Here is a 26,515-nt window from a genome sequence, read left to right as displayed (position 1 = left end):
GACCCAAAAAATTTTCAACCCTTCATATCTTCTCTACTTGTGGATCTGTACACAAATACCCTATAGCTTATAACTGAGAAAAACAAAGTGTATAAGAGAACAAAATTGCATACGAATATATTGATTACAGAGGAAGATATAGAGAAGTCGCAATGTTACAGAATGTCATCATGACCCAAAAAATTTTCAACCTTTCATATCTTCTCTATTTGTGGATCTGTACACAAATACACTATAGCTCATAACTGAGAAAAACAAAGTGTATAAGTGAACAAAATTGCATACGAATATATTGATTACAGAGGAAGATATAGAGAAGTCGCAATTTTACAGAATGTCATCATGACCCTAAAAATTTTCAACCCTTCATATCTTCTCTATTTGTGGATCTGTACACAAATACACTATAGCTCATAACTGAGAAAAACAAAGTGTAAAAAAGAACAAAATTGCATACGAATATATTGATTACAGAGGAAGATATAGAGAAGTCGCAATTTTACAGAATGTCATGACCCAAAAAATTTTCAACCCTTCATATCTTCTTTATTTGTGGATCTGTACACAAATACACTATAGCTTATAACTGAGAAAAACAAAGTGTATAAGAGAACAAAATTGCATACGAATATATTGATTACAGAGGAAGATATAGGGCAGTCGCAATTTTACAGAATGTCATGACCCAAAAAATTTTCAACCCTTCATATCTTCTCGATTTATGGATCTGTACACAAATACACTCTAGCTTATAACTGAGAAAAACAAAGTTTATAAGAGAACAAAATAGTATACGAATATATTGATTACAGAGGAAGATATAGAGAAGTCGCAATTTTACAGAATGTCATGACCCAAAAAATTTTCAACCCTTCATATCTTCTCTATTAGTGGATCTGTACACAAATACACTATAGCTTATAACTGAGAAAAACAAAGTTTATAAGAGACAGTTTTGAAATAGATCACATCTTAGAATTACTAAAATTACTGATAAATAATCTTTATAATTCCAAGATAAACTGCGATATTCAGTAATTTGCGATAAACATTTTTGTTTAATAATTTATTGTTTAAATATTAACCAATTCAATCAAGTTCCAAGAAACTGAATGGCCTTTTCTACTTAATAAATGATAAATTTATAATTACATTATTATGCAACAAATTGAAAAAACTCAATAACTCTTGTTTTAGGTTTCATTTAATTAAATAAAATAGCTCTACATTAATTTTCATTAAAAAGTAATTAATAGAATTTAATTACCTTGTTATTTAATGCTTAATTTATTCGATAGGAAAAAAATTACAATATTACTAGGAGAGAATAACAAATTTGATGTGTAAAAATTAAAAAAAATAAATTAATTAATAAATTAAAAAAAACTGAAACAGTTGGAAAATATTTAATTACACGTTTAACAATGCTGTTGAAATAATAAATAATTTCTATTAGAAACAAAAGGTATTAATATTTCTTTTTTAAAATGATCGTAATGATTCTTAGCACGAACTACAAGACTTAAATGTACATTAAGGAAATGGACAATGTGATAGCATTGCCTTCTCAATAATTTATTGTTTGCAATACTAGCTAAATGTGAACAAAGAGAACTAAGAGATAACTTTATGGACAATGAATTCATTTTCACTTATTTTCTTCTTTCTTTTTTATTTTATTTTTTAATATGAAACATGTCTACAGTGGCCTCCTTGACTTAGTATACACAACAGCCAGAGGTTTCAATAATGTACAAGTCCATGAATTCTTTGTTATGTGTACAAGTTTGTAGACAAGCAAATATAAACATTTTTTGAAGAATCTGGCCAGCCAACATTTCATAAATCATTTGCAGTAATTGCTCAAAAGGCAAACTTGTAGGGACGCAATCATCAGCGCAGAAAAAGGTTTGAAAAAAATCTGCATATTGTTTTTGCGAATGCTGCAGTTAATATTCAACCTCTAAAATTAATATTCATCGTTGAATGCAAATAAACTACGATTTATTGTGAACTCTCAGGAACTAAATTCTCTTGTTTGAAAAAAGAAGTGTGGACTAAATCAGAATATTTTTGTTAAGTGGTTGAAACATTGTATGAAATAGATCAGGAGTGGGTGTTTTACTTCAACATCTTCAATTGCAATCATTGACTGAAACTTCATCAATTGATGCGATTTCTTGGTATTCTGTTTTAATATTATCAATGCCAACTTTAAGGATAACAGATACCTCACTAAATTATTTATTTTTTTTAATTTATTTTGTAATTTACAATCTGTATACAGTATACAATAAGTAAATATGAAGAGTATGATGAACTGGTGCGGGAGGAGAGCAGGAGGAGAGAAGCTAACCAGAGGTAGCACTCTCTATAGGAGAGAGGAGAATGTGAAGAGGAGAGTGTGAGAAGGAGAATATGAGGAGGAGAGTGATAATTTAGGTCTTCAGACTACAAGGAAGTCGCGGAGCCGCTGGCGATTCAGTCGGCGAGGAGCATTAGGGATGTCAGAGGAAGCGAGAGACAGTACAAGAGGATTAGAGCTAGTCGAGAGAGTAGTGTGGAATTTTTGGTATTTAGTCTTGGCGAGTTGGTCTATGAAGGGAATGTTGAGGTCGTTGTGAAGAGTAAGGTTAGTCACGTAGAAAGGAGCGTCAGCTATCTGTCGGAGGAGTTTTGACTGAAATGTTTGTACTGTCCGTATGTTTGTAGGTTTGGCTGAACCTCACAGCTCTAGTCCGTAGGTCCACATAGGTTTGAGGATAGTGTTGTATATTAAGCGTTTGAGTTCTAAGGGCAATTTGGAGCGTCGTCCAAGTAGACTGTAAAGAAGTTTCGCTCGTTTTGTCATTGTTCGTCCTTATAAGTCTAGTGTGTGGGTTCCACGTGAGTCGTTTGTCTATGTAGAGCCCAAGGTAGCGCACCAGATCTGTTCAAGGAAGATGATTGCTGTTGAAGAGGACAGGTGGACAGGAGCCTTGCCGGAGAGTAAACGTGGCATGCTGGCATTTCTGTGGGTTCATTTTAATCCGCCACTTCTTTCTATTTCTATTTTCTATAGGATTCTATTTTATGTAGGTGTGTCTGTAACTTGTATGAAGCTGATGAAGATGTGTATCTGTAGTTAGTATGGCTGTATCATCTGTATATGTACAGAGTAGTGTAGAGGGTTGTACAGGTATGTCTGATGTGTATACTGTGTAGAGAACGGGGTTAAGTATACTCCCCAGCGGCACTCCCGCCCCCACTGTCGAGAAAGAAGAGATTGCTGAGCCAGTGCTGACTTGAAAGAATCTATCTGAACTAAATTAAAATAAATTCAGGAAGAATATAATAAATATTTCAATACCCGTATCATAATTGACAGATGAAAGTCAACGGTTTTGTAAAAATACAACCTCAACTGTGACGATAACTTCTATTCCCAATAAACATATGTCTACGCTTGATACTTTTCTATTAGAATAATGCAAGATTTTTCAGGCAGGCTTTGGAATTAACTGCCTAATTAAGTTGCGGAAGGACGCGACTATCAAACAAACTTAACAATAAATTTTATTAATTAACCATTAAATAAAATCATACAGAATCGAATCTGACAATCTATTCTACAATTCAGCAGTAGGGAGGTTCTAATCTTTACAAATCCAACGCCGTATATTTTATTATTTATTAAATTTTAAGCATTTATTTTTTTTACATTAATAAGTGGAATACATTTAATTATTTCTTTTAGTTACCTTCAAGAAACTCTTTTTTTGTTCAACTTTTTAATAGCAATCTCTTCCTATTTTATGTATTTCTAATGTAAGTTTAGAAATACTTCAAGAATAAATACAGGGTTTGATGGACATAGAAATGCAGTTTTGCTTTAGTTTGGTCCTAAGTAAGAAGAGACTAAAACTCAGCATTCCAAGAGCTCAATTCGACCCACATCCACAGTAATATTAATACTCCTCTAATCACTAACGAAATGTCAAATTCAGGTAAAATAGGAGGGCTCAAGTAAAATTGTCTAAACAACAAACACTATCGTTAATATTTTGTCAGATAAATGCCAACGTAAATGACAGAAAACCCACTAGCACCAGGAGAATACGCTACAGGAAATAGCTGAATATTGAATTTTCATACATGTACTTATCTCAATTTGATTTAACTGAGCACTAAGAGTTGCAGATTGAGCCAGTGTGGCTCGCCGTCACGAACACACTAGTTAGTACAGGTGACCATTCTTTTCAAGGAAACATAGAAAACCAGTCCTGGGTTGGACAAGCAAAAAGCCACTCTTGGAAGCAATTAACTAGGTTCATTTAAGTTGACTCTTATGTTTGCTCAACCCTCCGTATTTCTGCTTCTAATTTTATATATTTTATACATTGATATATTTTATAATAAAAAGTAATTAAGAAACTACCCTGACGAGGCAATCTCAAGCCCCATTAAATAAATGGGTACAATTCCTGAATAAAATTAAGCGAATAAATAAAGTTAAACAAATAAATATAAAGTTATATAAATAAATCAATTCTTGAATAAAGAGCAAACATTTTTCAATACATTCCTCTTAACTGTATTCATTATTGCAAAACCAAGTATGTGTGCTGTACATTTATTGGTGTGAAAGGGCCTTAACGCAGAGTCATTCTAAGTTGGCAGCCATCTTCAGATAGGCTGAAGTATTCCTGTTGTAATTGGGTTTAGTTCGGAATGCAGTGCGAGCATAATTTTTGTTCACATTCGAATAAGCAGGTTGAAAATTCACTCCAATACCCTAATCCATCCAAATTATCCGAATATTATCTGATCTTCTCAAATCCAAGATCCCAATCAAGATGATTTTCTTAAAAAATATGGCCTGTAAAGAATCTATTAGTGAAGAGTATTAAAACCACAACCGTCTCTCCTCCAATCAAACTCAAGATAATAAGCGGTTACCGATTTTGTAATGGAAACCTAATCTAAAATTATTTTATAACCAAAAAACTAGTTTCCATTCAAAATTGGAGTAAATAATGCTAAGGAATTATTAATAGAAAAATCTGGTGCGCTCTCAAGGGTCTAGCAAACTTTCTTAAAAATCCAAACATTTTAGACATTACTTTGTTGCCAACATTGTAAAAAAAAACATTCATTGCACTGAGATGAAAATGTTCAGTAAAGCCTATCTTTACTAAAAGTATATTGTAAGGAACGATAATTGGATAATTCAGCTTGAACTGCGCGGGGTGAGCTGCTTGAAATTATCATTTTTATCTGATGGATAACGGATTTGCTGCCAGCGTGATTGAACTGTATGTTTGGTCTTCGGATATTGCTTAGAAGGAACTGTGTTTTATTGAGGATAGTTGTAACACATGAGAAATAAGCAGCACGTTAGATTTGTCTACAGTGTTTTTTTAAATTCTTCTGCTATTTTTAAAGAAATTTGGAGATTGATGGAGTTACTAAGAAAATGTTTGGTCATTGAACCCAGTTGATAGGACTTGGGGGTTAATGAATGTTAAGAAGATTACAGATAGGACTAATTCTGAGAGTAAATAGAACTGGAGGATGATCAGAAAACAATTCATTTAGGCTCTGAATTGATAAAAAGATAAAGCAAGTGGCAGACACCAAAGAAAAATCTATGAGATATGGGATACCGTTTTGATCAAAACGCCGATATTTAGGATCGTCAGAAGCGAGAAAGGAATAATTTTAGGAATTAACAATTTGGTGAAGGAGACTTTCACGTGAGTTTGCCACCTGTTACCCAACAAAGGGGTGTTTCGCCTCGAAATAGCCACCAGGGGCCGAGGGATTTAAATAAGAAGAAGCATTGAGAGATGGAAATTAAACGTTAAAACAAGAAGATAGAAAAGTATTTTTCCTAACTATTCCTCCTCCCTTTCTTTTACAACTACAGAAGAAAATTAAATTGTACCTAATTCTTCACAGAATTAATTAAACTAAAAACATCCTTTATTTCTAAAATATACGGGAAATTGTCGCAGTTGTCAAAGGAAGATCTGCAGCTGGTAGTTTATCTAATATCTAGCTCAGGTAGTTTTGAACGTACAAGAAAAGAAATAGATGGAATTTTCAACATTCTGACATCTTTGTAGATCATCTCATCCTCTTTATCGTACAAGATCATTAGATAATTTCTAAATTATTCTCTTCTCTGTTACCCTCATTCTTAAATTGTATAAACAAGAAATTTGGTGAAAGTAAAAACAACTAAGTTTAAAAATTAAGGATTAGAATTTTCAAAATGAGATCTACACGGTTTGGTATCTTGGAAATAATTCATTATGAAGCTCTATTTTAATGAATTAATTTTTAATTAATCTTGTAGAATATTACAGGCAACTGATCAGAAGTAAAGAAACAGTCGAAGAACACAATGAACTTATCGAGGCTCTTAATGAGAAACAAGTTCTGAAATTATTATACTATTGGAAAGGTGAATGTACTCAAAGTTGTTTTTACAATTTATTACTTAGTAATTCTTAACTTAACTTTAATTAACTTCCATAATAATGAGATTTTCTGTTTCCGTTCGCGTTTCTTTATCAGATTCAATCAAGAAGTTGGAGACAGTAACAGATCAATCATTTTTAAGGCACCTTCAAGTGCCAATAAAGAATGCATTATCACAGACAAAAGTGAATAAGTATGTTATTTACTTAAAGAAAATCAATTTTAAAATAGCGCTTTTCCGCCCAGGGTGTACGATTTTTCTAATTTGGAAGTAGCCATGCTTGTTAAATTACCGTGACAGATAAATGATAGACACTTAAATGGTTATAGAGTTCCTTTATTATGTGAATTGAATGAATATAGCGAAACCAAGACCAGATTGAAATGGAGGAAAAGTAGTTCTTCATTTCTGAGAAACCTCGCGTCGTATTAAAACCAAATTTTACAGGTCATACTCGGTGGAGTTATTATATAGGTAGCATGGAGGTTAACGTTAGTTATAACATAAGTCTAGTTCAGTGATGGCGAACCTATGACACGTGAGTCTTGACTTTTGTGATGTGTGACACGCCACGAAAATTATGTTTCGATTTTTCAAAATTTTGACACACCGAGCTCAAATGGTTCGCCATGGTCTAGTTTCTACTCTAGAAGTTTAGTTGTACCGCCTGTTTATAGATCCCTAACCAGTTTCGAGCTTTCGTCCAGAGGTAGATCAGTTTGGTGTAGAGAATAAAACTTAACCTTAAGTTTCCGTTTCACATTACACTTGCTGATTAACCACATTTTCAACTCAGAATCTTTATCATTTTACTTGAATCAGATAAAAATTGTTGAAGCGAACACATAGCAGTAAAATTCAAGCTTTGCTAAAAATGTAAACAAAATGAATATGTTGTTCTAAGTAAGATTACAAAGCACGTAATAAAGATATGTAATATATTAACGATGTACGACACAGATGAGAGTTACTTCTTTGTAGTATGTTTCAAATAGCACAAAATACCAGAGGAACAGCATAATTATAGTTCAATGACCACTAAATAGAAATGTTTCCCCGCCTTAAGTTAAAAACTTAACTGAGAACAGTTCAGTGGTGACTGTTCAAATGTAACTTATTAATAGAATTAATTGATATTGTAAATGGTAACAAATAAAAAGGGGAATATTTTCACAAAGTCCATCCTTTGTACTTTGTTACAGATTTATGGCATCTGTTTTGTTGCGGTTATAAAAACAAGTAAAGTATAGATACAGTAAATTTTGTAGAATTGAAAGAGTAAAAGAGATTGTGGCACTAGTGTATCCCAATTCTTCTCGTATTCCTTTTGGTTTCAATGTAAATCAGTGGACGGCTTTGTTTTATTGTGACTTTGACTAAGCGCCTCCTATCTTTGCTCCTAGTGTCGTACACAACTAGTCACTTTACCTGGAACTGGGCCAAACACTAACAGTTTTATAATTCAGACGGCTCCTCGGTAACGCTGGTAAACACTAAACTCTAGCGGCCACATCCACCCCCGCATCGTCTGCCACTAAAATGATTGCCTCGACCACCAATTACGGCTTCTTAAGAATGGATACTTTATTCTTGTATTATGTTTTTAATACATATATAAATAAAACTATTATCTTATCACACTCTTTTATTTCAGTATTTGCCTTCATCTTTTTAGTTATTTTTACACGAGCTTCTGCAAAAAACTTTACAATCTAAAAAAAAAAAAAAATGTTTCAAATATTGTAGAATGTTAAGTGTTTACTAATGGACGATCGGCTGTTGCTGAATTCATAATTTATGGTTTCTACATTATGTTCAAAGATTAATTGACCTTTCCTATCAATTCTTGTATATAATTCGAGAGTACACAATGTTTTACATGATGTAACTTTACATTCGATTGATTTAAGAACGTGCTCTCATTCTTTGTTACATTATTAGTTTTCTTTCATTAAGGCATGTTATTCATAAAAACATGGATATCGTTTGAAGTAGAATCTGATCATTTCGTTTTAGAAAAGTTACCTATTGAATTTCTTAATAATAAACATGTATAAAAGTTGTAATTAGAGACGTAAAATAGAGATTCTTTCACGGACTTTCGACTTGGAAATTAGCTCGTCATTTCAGGATGCGTTTTTGACAGTCAGAAATCTACCTTGTTATTTAATAACCTTACCCTTGCTGTTTACTTTATTTCACAATAATAACTTATTTTAACGGATTTCCGATTATTGTTTAAGTTGAGTAGTGATTTATTGCATCTATATGATATAATTACGCTTTGGTTAAACAGCGAAAAAAAAAACTTACGCTCATTTTTTGTAATGATAGATCAGTGAGTTTACTTGATTTAGCTATGGTGCCACATGTAAATTTAGAGAGGCCACTGAATAATTTTGAATGATCAAGACATAGCCACAAAGAAGTTACTTATATATTTTTAGTAGCAATAATTTTTTCATGAAAAGTTTAGTTACAATTAGCTATTTTTTTTTTTAAAAAAAAACGATAGATTTTAGTAATTTATTCAGGTAATTGTTTCCATTTGTTAATTATGACTGTAATAAGAAAACTCGAGGTTCCTTTACAGAATACCTCAGTATTCTGTATTCTTAGCTTAGTAAGGTTGCTTAAGATGGACTTGGTCATCGAACGTACGGCGACATCTCTCACTATAAATCACCGGAACTCATCATTTATTCAGTGACAAAAATGCAGAAGCAGCCCGTTATTGTCTATTGTCTTAATTGTCTATTGGCCTATTGTCTTAATTGTCTGATTGTTACTTACTTTTTCTAGTCAGAGATGTTCCAATAAAATAATGTAAGTAAAATAAGAACTAAATCAGTTGGGTTCATTATTTTGTTAAATGATCAATCTAAGAATGATAGTTTTGGTTTATTCGACCGTTGTTGATTTTTGGTGAATATCGAGGTGCGGTCTTAAATTAAAAAAACTTGTTTGCTTTATACCAACGTTTCGGATAATCTTTACTACCTTCTCCAGGGTCTGTACAAAAGGAATATTACACTAATATAGATTTAACTTGAAGACCATAAAATAAATAAATAAAGATTATTTCTAAAAAATAAAATTAAATAGATAGATAAATATAATTTGGAAAGACTTATATTATAAAAAAAGTTTGTGAAGTTCAATGTAGAGCTACGAGTATATAACTGTTAAGGATTCAGGGAAAAGCGGGTTTATATAGGGCTGGAAAAACCTAAGGTATGTTGTGAGTAATTTGTAAAAGTTAAAAATAATTTGTAATGTTAGTTGAAAGAAATTGTTCAAGAATTGCTTCTAAACTCCACATTTTTGTAAATTTTTAGAGACACCTTTAACACCAATTCGGCTCGAAAGATATTTCTAGTTCAAAATGTATGAGTAATTGAAAGAAAGATTTGTTTTAATGTTGGGTCAAAATAGGTAATACGTTTTCATAAGTTTAATTCTGCAAAATCGGGCACATTTTGGGCCTAAAATATAAATATTAAACGATTTTCACTTACTTTTTTATAGAGACTGTGATGGACTTGTTTGGCACTCGCTAATGTGAACCCATGATGACTTTCTGAGGCATCGGCTGCAACTTGCTAGCGGGCAACACAAATTTTAGATTAGATAAAACTGGAAGAATTTTGTTCTTCAATTGAAATAGAATGTGAAATATCCATAAATTACAAGTTTTGAAGAAAACCCAAACCGTGGCTAATATGAATTAAATGAATAATTTTCAATTCGGGTATAAGTTTTAATTGCTTGGGACACCTAGCGTAACCTTTATGTGAATATAGTTAAGACTGCAACCCTGCTTTAAAATACTTTCGTGCGAAAACTAAGTATTCTAAGCAGAACTTGAAATATTCTTAAAAACAACCAGAGCAAACACCCAAAAAATAATATTTGTTCATTAATCCGATCAATATTTATTGTAATAATTTAATTAAACCCCAAAAAATAACCACATAAAACACAGAAAAATGCATTCGTTTCAAATATTGAAAATTAGGTGATTTTGGTGAAGATTGCTATTTGAAATGCTGCAATGTTTCCTATCACAATAGAAAGAACAGATTTGAGTTAGAAATGCAATGAAAGCAGTTTAAAGGAGCAACTACAGCAGCTTTTTGATGATGGACAGCAACGAGAGAACACAATGTTCCAGGGTTGCCAGTATATTGAGAAGCCTTTAACAATAACTTTATCTTTACTGAAAAAAAGCAAATAGAAATAAACTAGTTTACTCTCGTTAAACTCCTGGTAAAAACTTGAAAACGCAAAAATTAAAGAATTCCCCGCTATCTAGTGAGCACAAGAAGTTAAACAACTTGTAATAAGTTGAATATCATTACCATTTGTATTTCCTCTTCCAGAAACATTTTGAACATGGAAGGGAATCGTAATTAAGTTAATATCAAAGAGGCATTATGCTAAAAACAAACATAAATAAATATTTTACGAGCTACGGCAATGCTCGGACGGTGTCTTTCTTAAGAAACGCCGCCATCTTACGATCTTATCTTAAGATGGAAAACCTTGGAGTAAGACCGCCTCTACTTCCTTATTTCACGTCTAATTGCTAATTTGTGATCTTTTTCCGCTTTAACAAATAGATGTCTTAATTATCTTATGGATCCAAAAAAAAGTTATTCAAGAAAAATGTTGTGCAATTTGTACATATTAAATTATTACAACGCTGGCTTAAATATCACCCTGTTTTTTAAAATATTATTTTAAGTAAAGAAGAAAATGGTGAAGATGGTAATTGCCATTGATCTCTTTTAGGACCACGACAAGAACATTACGTTTTTAACTGCCAAAACCTGCTGGTTTTTGTAAAATGACGTAGCACTAAAGTATACAAAGTGAAATAACGAAATGGCTGCCTGGATCAACAATATGGAACAATCGAAACAGGATCAGTTCAGGTTCTTCAAGGAGTCGAAATAATACGAAAAAGTGACTTTTCCTTCCTCTAGTCCCCCCCCCCACACACCCAGATTTAACACAGTTTTCATTGGACAATTTCCCTAAAAATCCTTAACAACACCAATATATGTATTTCTTTCTAGTCTTCTCCTGTAATAAAGCTTCTAATGACGAGTAAATTCCTCCAGATATCCTTTCCTCGAGAATTAACCAAAAGTGTGTTTTTTTCTTAAAAAGAAAAGTTCCCAGATACCTCAAGAATGCCTTGAGTTCGTATTTATAATATTGATTTTGTTTCGTTTTTAAAATATGAATCTTATAGTTTTGTAATGTTCCTTTTTTTAAAAAGTTTATTTAACTATTTATTTATACATTAAAAAAATGGCATAAAGATTTCTTTTTGTTCTTATTTTTAAATTGATCTCGTAAGGTAAGAAATCTTTGAGATGTTTCGGTTGAGATTATAAGAAATGGACCTTCAAAACTGACAGCATTTAAATGCAGTTAAAATCGTAAAATGTTCCTTCAATTTATTTCAAAAAATTTACATTTCTCCAGCTGGTTATGCACCTTATCATGAACTACACCCTGACCAAAAATCACTTCAGAATCGTCTTAAACTTACTAATGTCAAACCGTTTTCAAATTTCTTTTAGTAAGCTAACCACTACGTATATTGACACTTATTAACGAAAGACTGTTCTGCAATTTCATACTGTGGACCACTGTGTGAACGCACTTGTATGGGACTGTTTTCGGAATTTAACTAAATTCAAAACATTCAATCCAAAATCCGTTTTTAAATTACTGAACTCCTTACTCTAATCCTAACGCATTCAATCATTTAGTTCCAAATACTGAGCCATATTGCTCTACATATCCAACTCTACACACATGTCAATATTCCATTTATCTTCTAAAGATAAAAAATGTTCATCTCAGAATCCATTCTGACCATTTATCTCACTAAAATATTTTAGTTCATTCCCTCTCCCGAAGACGATTGGTGTCTCCTCGAATAAACGAAAGTATCGTCATCAAGCCAGTGAAATCACACCAACATATTTACTGATTATAATTTTTTAATTGTAAATTTCCAATAAATCATTTTAAAAAAATATTTTTTCAATTAGTATTGTTTTTTCAACCAATGAATCCGGGTGAATTCGAACTCCTTTCGTAACTTCCCTTCCACGTCCGTAGCCCGTAGCTTCTACTATTACAAGAAAACATATTTTACTTAGGTATAACTTGGAAGTTATATTTATATTTTTTATATATGCAGCGGACAGATGCAAAGATCTGTGTGGGCTCAGACTTGTTTCATCCGTTTCATTTTGAAAGTGTTTTGATAAAATTCCCCAATCTCTGTTTCTACCTTCACTTCAAAAGATAACAGTCAGTTTGTTGTGGGTCAGCTAATGGATGGGCTACAATTAAATAGTGGTTTAAAAGCTTCTAGTTGTGTTGAAACTTGGTCTAATTTATTGAATTTTCAATCTTTTAAGTTCTTTAAAGTTTTGAGACACAAGGATATTTCCGTATTTCAATCTCTTCTCAACATTGTGATAGCTTGATTGTATTATATTTTAAGTACATATAAGTTCAGCGAAGAAATTAGATGATTAGTTAGTGCAATGGACTTCCAAATGGGGAGTTCGAGTGCTGCCTGCCCTTAGAATTGATCTTCCTGCCCTTAAGAGCTTTTAAAGCTCACTTTAAGGCAATGGATAGTGTTGCCTGTAACGTGACAAACCTGTCCGGACGGGGCACTAAAAAAGCTATTTAAGACTAATTGATTCATCCAATTCAGTAAGCAAAAAATAATCACGAAAGGAAGATGTATCGATAAATAAGTACTTTGCACAATTAGTTTTCGTTGTGAACTTAACTATTAATTACCATTTGAAATTCTGTTTTTACACATTATTCATTTGGCATAACCCTACAACAGACCTTGTGACGTAAGAGAGCCAACTCTGGCTGTAAGTCACTTTCACTTGAGAAAGACAGCGTTTAGGCGTACCTGTCAGTTTTTTCGCAAAGGTAGAGTGCGTTTTCTCATATCTAGTTCTTGGAGCGAAAACGGAAATCAACTCTACTAGAGATGGCTTTTGCGACGTTCTACGCTTGAAATCAACAGAGCCAATGATAAAAGTGGATCTGCAAAACATTTTTTTAAGCACATTATTGGTGAAAATCTCATTGTGTTGATTGACTTCATATATTTTTCTCTCTGATCATTAGCAGTTAGTGAGTTTTAGAGGCTCTCAAATATTGACTTTCTGAACCTCTCCCTGGACTCTAAACAGAGCTAACATACTCTTAGATTCGCTAAGCTTATTACGCCTTTTAAAACTTATGTTTATTGCGACAAAAAGTTAACTGATTTCAATAGGATGAAAAATAAATGCCAGTTTTAGTCGTTATACATTTATTCTGCCGAGCTTTCGACCTAGGGACTAGGTCATCTTCAGGGCTAGTTTACAAAGTAATACTTTACATTACAGGGTTTGTGTGTCTTCTGTCTTGTCTGTTCATGGACTCTGATGGACAGACAAGACAGAAGACTCGTACAAGGAAGCGATCCATTCGGATAACTGAGACGAGCAGACGGGCCAATACAGCTCACCCTGTAATATATCACCCATAGAGAGGCATCCATGGCTAAGCGTTTGGCCTTTCGGAGAGAAAAAACACACCCCTTCAAGCATATTTGAGAGCTCCTTTCCAGATTCTTAAGTCTAATTAAACAAACAGGATTGGGAGAAGTACTCCCTCCCTGCTAGTTGGATTCACAAATAACCCAATTGGCTAGCAGTGGCAGAACAATGAATTTCAAAGAAAGCTTTATTTAAGTCAATTTTATTTATTTTGAGGAATGATTCTACGAGTAGTAATTCTAGTAGTAAATTTCTATTAATTCCAATCATTTGATCATTCATACGTGTTTTATCTTTGATTAAATACTCTCTTTTAATTTTTTGCTTTAAGTTTTAGCAATACTGACGCAAATTGTAATAGAAACTACAGATTTAAAAAATATAAAATAAAATGCAGACCACCATGTTGTATATTATGTTGTTGAGTGAAGAGATCGTAAGTGTAGGATTTGATGTGGGCGAGGCCAGCTAACACTACCGACGCTTCCTATTGGCTTCACGAACCGCCTACATTTCACATCAACAATTCTCCATTCTGATTAGTCAATTTTTTATTGCCAATTATTTCTCAGAAGAATACATCTTAAAATTTCTTCAACAATTTTTCTCCCGTAGGTATTTGACGAACTATCAGAATATGTAATGAAAATCAAAATCAAAATGAATACCAAAAATCGAGATTTTTCTCATGTTATAATTTATTTTTTTATATTATTAATGGAATCTAAAATCGAAAAGTTCAGATATATGGTATATTTTATTTAAAAAGTAAAAAACGAAACCAACTATATTGTTTACTTGTAAATCCTACATATTGTCTAAGATTGTTTGCATATGGCCATCATTTAACAAAACAAATCTGGTTGTTTGCCACTCGAAACCTTTCTCTAACTGCCATTCATCCCATTTAGACACGTTCACAGAAATCTATCAGCTATTTATCTAGAAATGCAATCTGATGAAAATCATTCATTCGACTTTCTCTTTTTACCATTCTTTAAAGTAAAACTCTTCAGGCACAGAATAAAATCAACTATATTATCGAGCAATACGGACCCAACCGAGTTTTCAGTTAGTTTCCTACTCGAACTCAATCGCTAACGGTCACTAAATGATTAGAGAAAGATTACGTGATTTTAATTTCGGTTAAGCTATAAGGATGGCAGGAGCACAGAGTACTGATCTATCCATTAGTTGTAAGTTTGTTTGTAAATAGTTGTACATAGTAGAGGGATGAATGTATTTATAAGTAAGCATGGAGAGTGAGTGATATTCTAGTGATAAGCACCTAGACGATGCTGGCTGTATGGCGAAAGCCAATGCCAAAAGAGGGGAAAAAAAGAAAAAACGGTCACTGTCCCTCCAAGTTATTTTTTGAAATCTGCTGATAGGATTAACTTTAACGACTTTAGAAATGATATAAACAAACCATTTTCAATTAAAATATAACCTATAAAGGCCATGTAAATACCATTATATTTTCCTTCATTAATAAAACTACGAATTGAGTTCTGCACAGAACAGTTTAAAAAAAAACATACGAGCTACTTGTGTCCGTACATTTGCTTGTTTGTGAGCGATCATAAATTTGCGTGATGAAACTTTTAGATTCCTGACTAACAACATGGGTACTTAGTTTTTTTTAACCAATTGATTGCAGTAATGTTTTTTTCCAAGTTTTTCAAGCTTTTTAAAATGAAACTTTGTTTTTTACGATGCAGATGGAAGTACATATATTAAAATAAGCTAAGCTTTTAAAATGTTTTTTTCATTGTTCTGTTAACTCCAGCATAATTGTACATTATTGTTAGCCGGCAAATATTTTCTCTTGATTTACTTTGATGTTTTTTTTAAAGCAAGTTTTCCATCGACAGTCCCTTGCAATTTATCTCTTAAAGAATAGCGTCATTAATTCTTTACAAATATTAATAAATAAACAAAAATGTGGTAATAACTTAATTCGGGTTGTGCTGGAAAAGCTGCTACCATTCACTTCCTGGAATAGAAAAATTATCAAATATATTTCAAAAAGGAGACTAATATTAATTAAAATCAGCGGCCATATTTAGGTGGTGATGTTTTGCGTGTGATTGCCTGCGGTAGAAGTTTTGTAGTATAGAGAGAGAGAGGGGGAATGGCAATTAATTAATGCAATACTTAACAACTAGACGAGAGAGCGAAGAGAAGCGAGATGGAGGAGATGGGTTAGCGAGGCCGAGTGTCCCCAAAGGGCGGCGATACTTCAAAGGGGCCGAAAGAAGAGGAGCCGCAGTTTTTTATCTACAAGTTGGAATTCCTTCATTGGTCCCGCTGCCCCCACCACAAAATTACCACATACCCAGCTCGGTGTTTAGTGAACAGACCGAGCGGGACACATTTAAATTCGATTTTTATATCAGAAGTGGTTCCCACAGTATATCTCCCCTCTACATCATCCTACAATTCTTATCTTCCTCCCCAAACAGTACCAATTACCCTTCCACGTATATACCATTTCAATAATATGATAAATATTTGTAAGTTGGCCGATAAACTGAATATTAAAATCTTTCCATTTTTTCTTCTCTCATATAAAATCGTCCAATTCGATTTAATTAATAAACTTAAAGCAGTTCACGGAGTAATCACCTAATTACTCATTAAATAAAACAAGAGCAGATGTGTTGGTCCACTTCTTATATTACCAAACATCTGCAATATAACAAAATTCTTGCGCAACGTACGTCATTCTTCCGCTTATTCAGCTTAATAGCCGCTGATATGTTTTATTAAAATCCACAGCATCCGATATTTTAATTAATATTGCTGATTTTTTAATTGGTTAAATTTTTAACTAATCTTAACTCTTTGCGGCTAGGTGGGTTAAAAACTGTCCCACCTTTTGCTTAGCTTTTGCTGCATGGTGGGACATATTTTAACCCACCTCGAAAAGTTAAAGTTATTCATACATACAGCTTATTACGAAAGTTTTTCATTCAGTTGGCAGTGCTATGCACCAATGGTAAATGCGAAAATAAGTGAAATAATTTTTATATTTATTATAAACTTGACCGATAGTAAAAAATGGTGGCACCGCATACTGTTCTATTATTTGGATGCAGCTGTTGTTAATTCATATATTGTTTATAAAAAATTGGGTCAAAACATGGAACTTAAACATTTCAAGGAACAGTGCGCTGAAGGACAGTGCTGTACTGTCTGCAAAGTTCCGCTTTGTTTTGGTAAAAAGTTGTGTTTGAATGAACATCATATAAAGCATTAGTTGCATAGTGGTATTATACAATACCAGTCCCACACTAAAAAAGGACTATTGAAATGTTATTAATTTTTTCTTTTCTTTTTTTCGTATTTTGAGAGTAATGATTATTTGAGAGGGATGATTACATATGTAAAATAATGGAAATGAATGTTTATTTCCATTTTTTTATAATAAAAGAAATTCTGTGTAACTAGGGCTTTTATTTTCTTTAAAATCGTGTGCCTCAAAGAGTTAATATCGACATTAAATTATTCGCTAATGGGGAGCGAATAACCATCGAAATCGAAAACCACTTTGGACCCGCATAGCTATCCCAAAGAAAAACAATAACAGCAACAAACAGTCAAGGATAAGAGCCAGAACAAAACGAGCAACAACCTTAAGGTTCTACATCCTGAACTCCTTTACCGTCATCTAGTCCAAAGATCCCCTAAACTACCTCCTCATCGCCAAACAATACATCTTTAGACGGACGGGTGTTTCCTCCTCTGTCTCACACACTTTACAAAAACGATCGAGAGTTAACCCCATTGAGTAGAGGTGTGCCCTTAAACCGTAATGTTCATGATGGAAGTAACCAGGCGCTTTAGAGAGGCTTGTGACTGGCTCCACAGTATCTAACGAACTACTCAGTCTCCTAAAAAGATTATATCATAAGTCTGGAGAGTTCAACAAAGCGACATTGCGGTTGAAGAAGAGGAAAAAAATTATCTAAAAATTGTTCTCACAAATTTATTACCTTTAAGTTTTACCAAAAATCAAAATTAAAAGACATATTTCAAATTTCCAAATTTCAATTTTACTGGGACTACTTAAATTTTAAAGAATCTTTCTCAAAGTTTTAAGAAAACAACAATATGCTCATCAGTCAGGCAAATATTCGTAATCATTGGACATCAATTGAAGAAATAAATTTATGCAATCATACTGAGAGAAGGAAACCACAACATTCAAAATATTCAAATTCAAGTTTATGTGAAAGTAATTTTGATTGGCATTGTCTGCACCTTGGTAGCAGCTCATTTATAATAAATAAAAAAGAATAACCTAGAAAAAATGAGGAATTAATCATTATTGGAAGGTAATAAAGGTAATGACGAAGATGAAATAGAATGACAGTTCACTTGTTCCTATCGCTTTAAGTTCCCTTAAGTTTGGCGACATTGCTTTTCTTAAAGTGGAATAATTGTAGCCAAATACACAAAAATAAGTTGAGCGAAATCTCCAGCAAATGGAAGCCCTCATTTTCGAACCTCACGAGCTCCCGGCGAAACTAAACTCGTACCATTCTTAACAGATTTGAAAACTAAATTATATATAATAATTTCTTTGCCAATGGACAGTGAGGATTCGGAAGTGCGATTTCTGATCCTCTCTGCCATCTCCTTCGCGGACTCCTTCCACCGCTACTCCAGCTTCTGGATCATCTGTATCTTTGATTTTATCCAACGGATAATATACAACGGACCAAACTACATTTTCAACAATTTATCATCTATATACGATTTCACTCCATTTTTGTCATCAACTGCATTCTCAAGGTTTATCATTTCTTTTGCTTCTTTTTCTCCCTTTTTAACATTCTTCGCATCGATAACTTTTGTGTTTATTTTGAATTCACCATTTAGCTTTACTTTTAAAATGGTTTTCACTGCTGCATCTTCATGCTTACTTATTTTCAATTCTTTTTCTTAAGAGCTGTCACTTAAAGTAGACAGTGTCCTTTCATTTAGACATCACATTATGTCATGCGCCGATTTGTTGCAAACGAAAAGTATATCATCTTGGATGATATTGTTTCCTTTGTCTACAATGCAATTGGTCTGTCAGTTTCGCTAGTAGTTCTCTGTATGTGTTTGGTAAAGCACAAAATTTGCATTTCCAGGTTTCTGCACCATATTTCAAAAATAAAAAACTACTTATAATAGACTTTTTAGTTAAACTGCAGTATGTTATCCTCGCACCTCAACACTTAATGCTGTGAGTTTTGGGTAAATTGTTTTCATTGCTAAGTTAGTTGATAAAAATATGCGTAATATTTTATTTTCTGCTTCAAAATTGAGTTCGTTCTTTTACAATACATTTAACGCAAACATAATTTAAATTTTATGATAGTCTAAATACACTCTGGATATATTGGTTACTGGTATTTTGTGAATACGTTTTATTTCACAATGGATTTTACATTTTAATATAATTTTTATTTAGTGTAAAAAATAATTTTAATAATGTTGAATACATTAAATTTGTATATAAATTCATTAGTTTTGTTCATTTGTGAGAAAATGAAATGTAACTGAAGAATACTTTGCTTAGCATCTGAAAGAATCAAATGGATACGATTTGAAGTTCCTGCCAATATATTCCGCCTGAATTGCGACTTTAACAAGAATGCCAATGTAGGGATAAAATCCCGTTTAGCAGCCTGCAAGGGATTTCTTCTATTTGTTTTAGGAAACCTGGAACCCTTAAATTACCTCTCGAGTATTGTCAACGTTCTAAGAGTAATTGCCTCTCTCTCCAGGAAATGATCTCGGAGCTCACATCAACCGAATCAACTCCCAGAGCTTGTAGTATTCAGAATTTCTGTTTGTATCAGCATTCTCACTTTCCAGAGTGAAGGAAATCCATTCCAAACTGCAGGCCAGTCCGAGCCTTCCTGCATCCCATCTTTCCATATCTTTCATTCACAATGTATTCTTTTTAAAAACCCTAAAAGTTTTCTATCTTTTCCGCAGAATTTAAACTTTAATTCTTTTGTTGAGGCCCCGCAAATAGTTATTGTCCGAGAAGTCTCAACTAATTTGTGTTAGACAAATTCGCTAGAAAAATGGCCTTATTTTTGAAAACTAAAAGTAATGTTTACTGCAAAGAAAAAAAAATCACAATTTATTTTAAAATACTACTCTAATAAATACTATTGGTGCTGAGAGAATCAAGCAAATCCGGGGGTAGAGAACGTCCAACTGTGCCAATAAGGAGAATGGTTCGGCAGTGAGTCAGATTTACGAGAAAGAATTTAAACAATGTCACACGGAATTGTGATAGAAGTTAAAGAATTTTTAAAATGTAGTCAACTGTCGATCTAAATAATGGGTTACATGATTATCTAGGGCATTCTGATTATCTTTATTGATTTTTATTTATTATTTATCTACTACATTTTGTTTTTTTAATTAAAAAATAGTGTTTTCTCCAAAATATTAAAATGTAATTAACTTAAAAAAGCTATTTAAAAGAAAAAACGTTATTTGGTATTTATATTTGGTTAACTAATTTGATTATTGATTCTAAAATGAACTCAGTGTTTTGTTGGAAATACTATTTATGTAGATCAGTGATTGAATGAGAATCCCGCAAAAGGGGTATGTCTCAGAGTGGGGCGAACATTCCTTCAAGTTACTTCTGTGATATTTTTAACAACAGTAACAGAAGGCTTGTGTCCAACAAAACAATTCTTTATCTCCGAATAGTCCATGTAGTCTATTTGTTTCCTCATATGTTTTAATTAAACATTTAGATAAATTGCGATGCATAAAGGATTAGAGAAGTGCAAGCTATCTTACTTTATGGAGCTTATTATAGATAGAGCTTTATAAAACGGTATTGTTGAATTAGATAACTTCTCACTTTTATAATACTCTGTTCCCGACCTAACGCGCTGCCTACCTACTCGTGAGAACATGTTTCTCAGTTCGATACTTCTTTTATTGAAATTCTGCTTGTTATATACATTAGCCAGCAGTATCTTTTCAGTACAATGGAATGCTGTAGAACAGCCTGTACTTGAAACTATCAAGTTTCTATCAAAAAATTAACTTCTTTAGCGATATCATTTTAAAGCGGTCTTAATTCTCCGAAAACAAAAACCTATCAATAACAGCTCAAATTACATAAAACCTCATCGTCAATGTGCGAGACTGTACAAGGTGTAGCTAACGAGACTGATGCTGCTACAGAAGAACTATGCCTATGCATGCGCCAAATCCTAACGACCGACAGCTGTGCAGCGTAAAGCCTTCTCTTTCGATTGCAGCGTCTCACTTGTTTGTAGAGAAATCTGTCTGACCAGAACCACCGTTTGTGTAAGAGCTGTTAGTTTTGTTTTGCCGAAAACATGATACTACACAATGTAGTAGAGCAAAGAATAGTCGTGAAATTTCACATGAAACTGGGTAAAACCGCTTCTGAAACTTATCTTTTATTAAAAGAAGTTTATGGTGATGAATGTTTATCACGTGCGCAAGTTTTTGAGTGGCTCAAGCGTTTCCAAGATGGCCGAGAAGACGTCGGAAATGATGACCGCCCGGGTCACCCTTCCACGTCCAAAACGGATGAAAATATTGATTATAATTAATCAACATTACTACCGTGAGGTGCTTGCTCAACTCCGTGAAAGAGTAAGGAAAAAACGACCCGATTTGTGGAAGAACAAGTCACGGGGTTCTCCATCAAGACAACGCGCCGGCTCGCTCACACTGCATTGTCTGTCAAGACGTTTCTAGCATAAGTACAACATCCCAGTTTTAGGCCATCCGCCTTATTCGCCTGACCTGGCCCCATGTGACTTTTATCTGTTCCCCAAAGTCAAATTCGCCTTGAAAGGTATACGATTTCAGTCCGTTGAAGCTGTGAAAGAAAAAGCGGCACGCGTCATGCAGGAGCTCACAGAAAAAGACTTCCAGCACTGTTTCGAACAATGGTAAATTCGCATGGAGCGTTGTAGGGATAGGGGAGGGGTGTATATTGAAGGTGATAATAACTAAATATGAATAAATTTAAAATAAAATGTTTTGCAGCAATAGTCTCGTTATTTAATAGCCACACCTCGTATGTTGTTGGACATTGAACTTAAAACTCAAAATAATTAGTCGGCTCTCGAGTTTTTTGGTAAAATAAATTTTTCGCAAATTTCAGCAAGCTTTGTCTGTCATCTTCAGGGAATTACAAGAGTGGTATAAAATAGGAAGTTTTGAATGTCGTAAACAGGTATATGTACCTTTAGTGTCAAGGCGCCACGGTAGCAGAGTGGTTAAAGGTGGATTCACAAAGCTAATATCAAACTGAGGTAAATTCTTACATCTTAGATTTTATTTAATAGTTAATAAAAGGAATTTAAATATAACATTTAATGGTTGACTAAATGATATTCCTTTAGCCAATACATTTCAGTTCTAATCTTGGTGAGATTATTGCTCAGAAATTTAGAAAAGTAATCACAAACGCGAACCAAAATCCTTCCTTTCACAGTTTCATTAAAAAATCTAATAGGGAACTTACTTCCCGTACCGCTGAAGTCCTTAATCAAACTTTACTTACTTCCCTTAGGGACAGCAGCAGAACTTCGCAAGTGCGGCTTAGATTTTATAGCAAATTAAATTAATTACTTTAATTTAACATATTTGCAAATTAGTAACAGTTGTTTTTAACTAGTAGTAAAAGCTTACTTAAATTCTAAAATTACTAGATAAACGATTATCTGTTGTATTGTCTATTTAAAATGGATGTAGTTATGTAGCTAAGTACCGTTTCTTGTATTTAATTTACATCAATGTGGTAAACTAACAAAACCTGAAACTAGTATTGTTCTCACATCTCTAACCTTAGTAATAAACATATGGTTACTTATTTCTTGTAAAGTGTTTACCAAGCTATTTTTTCCTTCATTTTTCATTTTTTAATTATTACTAAATAATTCAAAAAGTTCGACTATCTTTTATTGAAAGAATTATAACATTCGTTGAAAACTGAATTGAAATATTGCGTTTCTTTCAGAAGATGTATGCTCGAAAAGTCATGTACAGGTAGAAGCACTACTTTTAAAAAAAATTGGCGGTATCTTAAGAGAAGAAACTATAAAAATCGCATAAATTTGATCTTTGATTTCTTGCTTAAGCTAGATTTAAGGTCTACTTTTTCCACAAAATCGATCGAATCTGAATTTGACTGTACAGAATTTTTAAAGATGGAATTACCTTTGACGGAAAATTTCGTCTTCAATTTTTATATCAAATATATTGCTCAATATAATGGAATTCGTATTTGGAAAATGTTAGTTTGTTAAGAACAGTTTTTGAGAATTGTACAGCTCATTTAACAACCCTTAGATTTTTTCTTCCTAGTAGCTTCTTACAGCTCACTCTCCGGTGATGGACAGTTTTGTCTGTAACAAGAGAACGCTGTCTGGAAGCAGGCAGTGCACTGAAAAAAACTCCGGGCGCCAATAACCTTAGATGTTACCGCGCCTCAAATGAAAAAATAAAAAACTTTTTTAAAAAATAAATTTTATTTTCTTGATAAGCAGCTGTAAAAAGCTTTCCTCTAATATTGTATTAAATTTAAATTTACTATAGTAAATTTGAGAAAAGAGGCCAATTTACAGCTTGTCACTTACGCGATTGTTCGACTAAACAGGTCCATTAAGTGGCTAATGAAGCAATAGGCGTGCAAACCAAATTCTGAAGAAACACATTAGAAGGGAAAAATTTTTCTACTTAAAGCCACAACGGGAAGGTATGGAATTACTCCGACCAGGAACACTTTTTTAGCGAATTAATTAGGATTAATTAATCTGGCATTAATAAGTAGAAAAAAAAAATGGCATGCACCATAAAGTAAGTTGGTACAAGAGAAAAAGTGGAAGTTGTATGTTTGTGGTCTGTGACACAGTAATTCAACAGAATTCTTGCCCAATGGACTTCCCAAACAACTTTTATTCGCAACTAATAAACAGGATGTATTCAAAAATGACCCGACTTTATCCAGCTTAGGTCAATGCCAAACAAAAATTTTATTCCAGCAACGTTTGTCCTTTTTGTTTTTTTTTAACCTCTCGTCTTTCGAAAGAATAAGTTGAAGAAGAACTTGGATCTTCTTTAGCACTCCTATAACTCAAGTGATTACTAATTGTTTCGAGCCGCAGTTAAATTGGGGTGAAGCGATTTTTTTTTTAATAATTAGTATCAATTGATTGCAAGGCAGTTACTAATTTTGTTATTTTTTGAAATTTTGATTGGGGTCACGTCTTCCTTCTGGTACACGATTTACCCAATAATTTATTCAATGTCATAATAATTCTTAAATATTTTAATTTACTTTTACAAAAGTAAATTTCTAATTTAAATATTCCATTTAAAATAATTGTTTTATAATTTTTGATTGGTTTATTTAATGTAGATAATTAAAAAGAATGTCAAAGCTTTTTGAATCTTTGTACGAGAAAACATTTCTGTGGTTAAGGTTATGTATAGGATATCCCTACCAAATGATGTTTCATTATTAAAATTTTTTTGTAATGTTCTTGAAAATATTCATTTCGTTTATGTTTGTGCAAATGCTAGCAAGTTCCACTGTTGAACACTGACGTATTTTAGTATTTTGTTTATTCTAAGGTTCTTTTTATTTGCAATTGTAATTTTTATTTTATTAAAGGCTTCAGCTTCATATCTAGATTTTGTACACTTTAATAACAAAACAGAGTTTTTCATAATTGCATTTTAATTTGTCAAAACGAAAACAAAAACTACTAGAAGACGAAGTAGTGGGCAATGCCATTATTTCCAGAAGCAAGAAATGTATTTAACCAAATAAATAAACTTTGCCTCAAATGGATTTAGCTTGTATTAAGTTTGCTCTCCTAATATCGGGACACCCCTTAGTCTCAAAGTGAAAATCTTAGCCGTGTAAGTTGAGGTTAGCGGTGTTATATGGGCGCCTACCAAAGTAGTAGTTACGTCTTCCACCTAAAATATATATGATCATAAATGTGTAAAGAATGCTGAGGAAGGATTGTGATGGGGTGGAAGGGAGAGATCAAATGGACGGGAGAGCGCGCCAGAAGAGGACAAGGTGATTTATATTAGGCGGGACAGTAGCTAAGAGAACTGGAATGCTTTACGCTGAAGCCGACTATTCGCTCTTCACCGCCAACTGGTCTTCACCGCGCCCCGCGCGCACTCGAACTTAGCTTTACACAGACCCTACGCTTTCCTATAGTACTTTATGTTAAAATTTACACTTCTTTACTTTTTAGACAACTGTTACATTTTACATCTAATAAACTTAACATGTCTCTTAACACGCCCGTCTTGAAGTCAGCTTTTCAAAACAAACTTTGAAAAAAATCAAATTAATAAGACTCTTTTTCTCCACTAGTTCTTCAAAACAATTCCTTTTTTTAAATAACAATATGCAATTGGTTTAAACTGGTACTCAAACTCAGATCACTGATTGTTGTGAGATAAGGGCGCAATTTCAGCTTATCCTTCCATTTACAGGCAACTTTTACCTGTCAGGCCTGCTTTTGCACCCCCTTTCGGCGAGTTTTAATATTGGCAACCCCAAAATGAGAACTGATAATACCTAAACATTACTGAAATGATTATCTTCCCAGAAATAATTGACATTATTTGCAAAGAAAAACACTTTTAAATGTATCAAGTACAAAACTATTCAAGGATCTTTCCAAGATTTATACAGACTCTTCTCTTATTAGAATTAAGAGTGAACAAGGAATTGAAATTAGTGTTGGTGAATGAAAATAGGTGGTTAGCGCATTTCTTGAAGAAAATAATTTTTGTTTTTTTCTAAATCAAGCCTCAGGTTTACTTAAATCAGCGGCAAAAAACATCTTTTTGCTGCTATTGAGTGGATGTCCACTCATTTTAAAAGTGAATTAATTTTTCTTTCTAGTCTTCTAGTCAAGATAATTTTCTATGGCAGTGGTTAAGCAGTATTTTGAATGGGGGAACCATTACGCGAGAAAGAGCAGAACCATGATCAGAAAAATGGCATGAGAGATTACTATGTACGCTCAAGAGTATCCTGAATGATACTTCGTGTAATCATAGCAACAAACCAAGCGGACTTCATACTTTCTATTGCACGCCTTCTGCTTGGCATTATACTTAAAGAATCCACAGCCCTCCGGCAGATGTGTTGGCCCGGGAAGGCTCTGCGGGACACTTCGTTGGCCCGGAGCCCTGTTTTGGGGTTCCGAAGTGTGAGAAGACTGCGACCATTAACTTATGGGTGCAGAGTAGGTCTCAGGAGTGGTGGCTTGCCACGGTTGGGCAGAGACCAGCGAAGGAGTTCATTAAAGGCTATTCGCCAAGGCTGACTGCAGAATTAATCTGTCAAGGCCGTGGGGCTATAAGGATAATTGTAGGTCTATTAACCGACCACTGCAGG

The 26,515-nt window shown here is 33.3% G+C and overlaps 1 protein-coding gene across 3 annotated transcripts in view; it reads right to left on the bottom strand.

The window, feature by feature from the left end:
• The window catches only part of vg (transcription factor vestigial), a 126,900-nt gene that overhangs the window by 90,171 nt on the left and 10,214 nt on the right, over window positions 1–26,515 (bottom strand). For 2 of the 3 annotated variants that reach the window (XM_074133718.1, XM_074133701.1), the window contains exon 2: window positions 9,985–10,068. The exons of the other annotated variant lie outside the window; for it this stretch is intronic. In XM_074133718.1, coding sequence (XP_073989819.1) covers window positions 9,985–10,068 — 84 coding nt within the window. The remainder of the gene's footprint in view (window positions 1–9,984; window positions 10,069–26,515) is intronic. 3 annotated transcript variants of the gene reach the window in all.

This window comes from Rhodnius prolixus, unplaced genomic scaffold (assembly GCF_049639745.1).
Source record: "Rhodnius prolixus isolate KJV_2025 unplaced genomic scaffold, Rpr scaffold_1, whole genome shotgun sequence".
Taxonomy (NCBI): domain Eukaryota; kingdom Metazoa; phylum Arthropoda; class Insecta; order Hemiptera; family Reduviidae; genus Rhodnius; species Rhodnius prolixus.
This window is presented reverse-complemented; position numbering and strand designations above follow the sequence as displayed.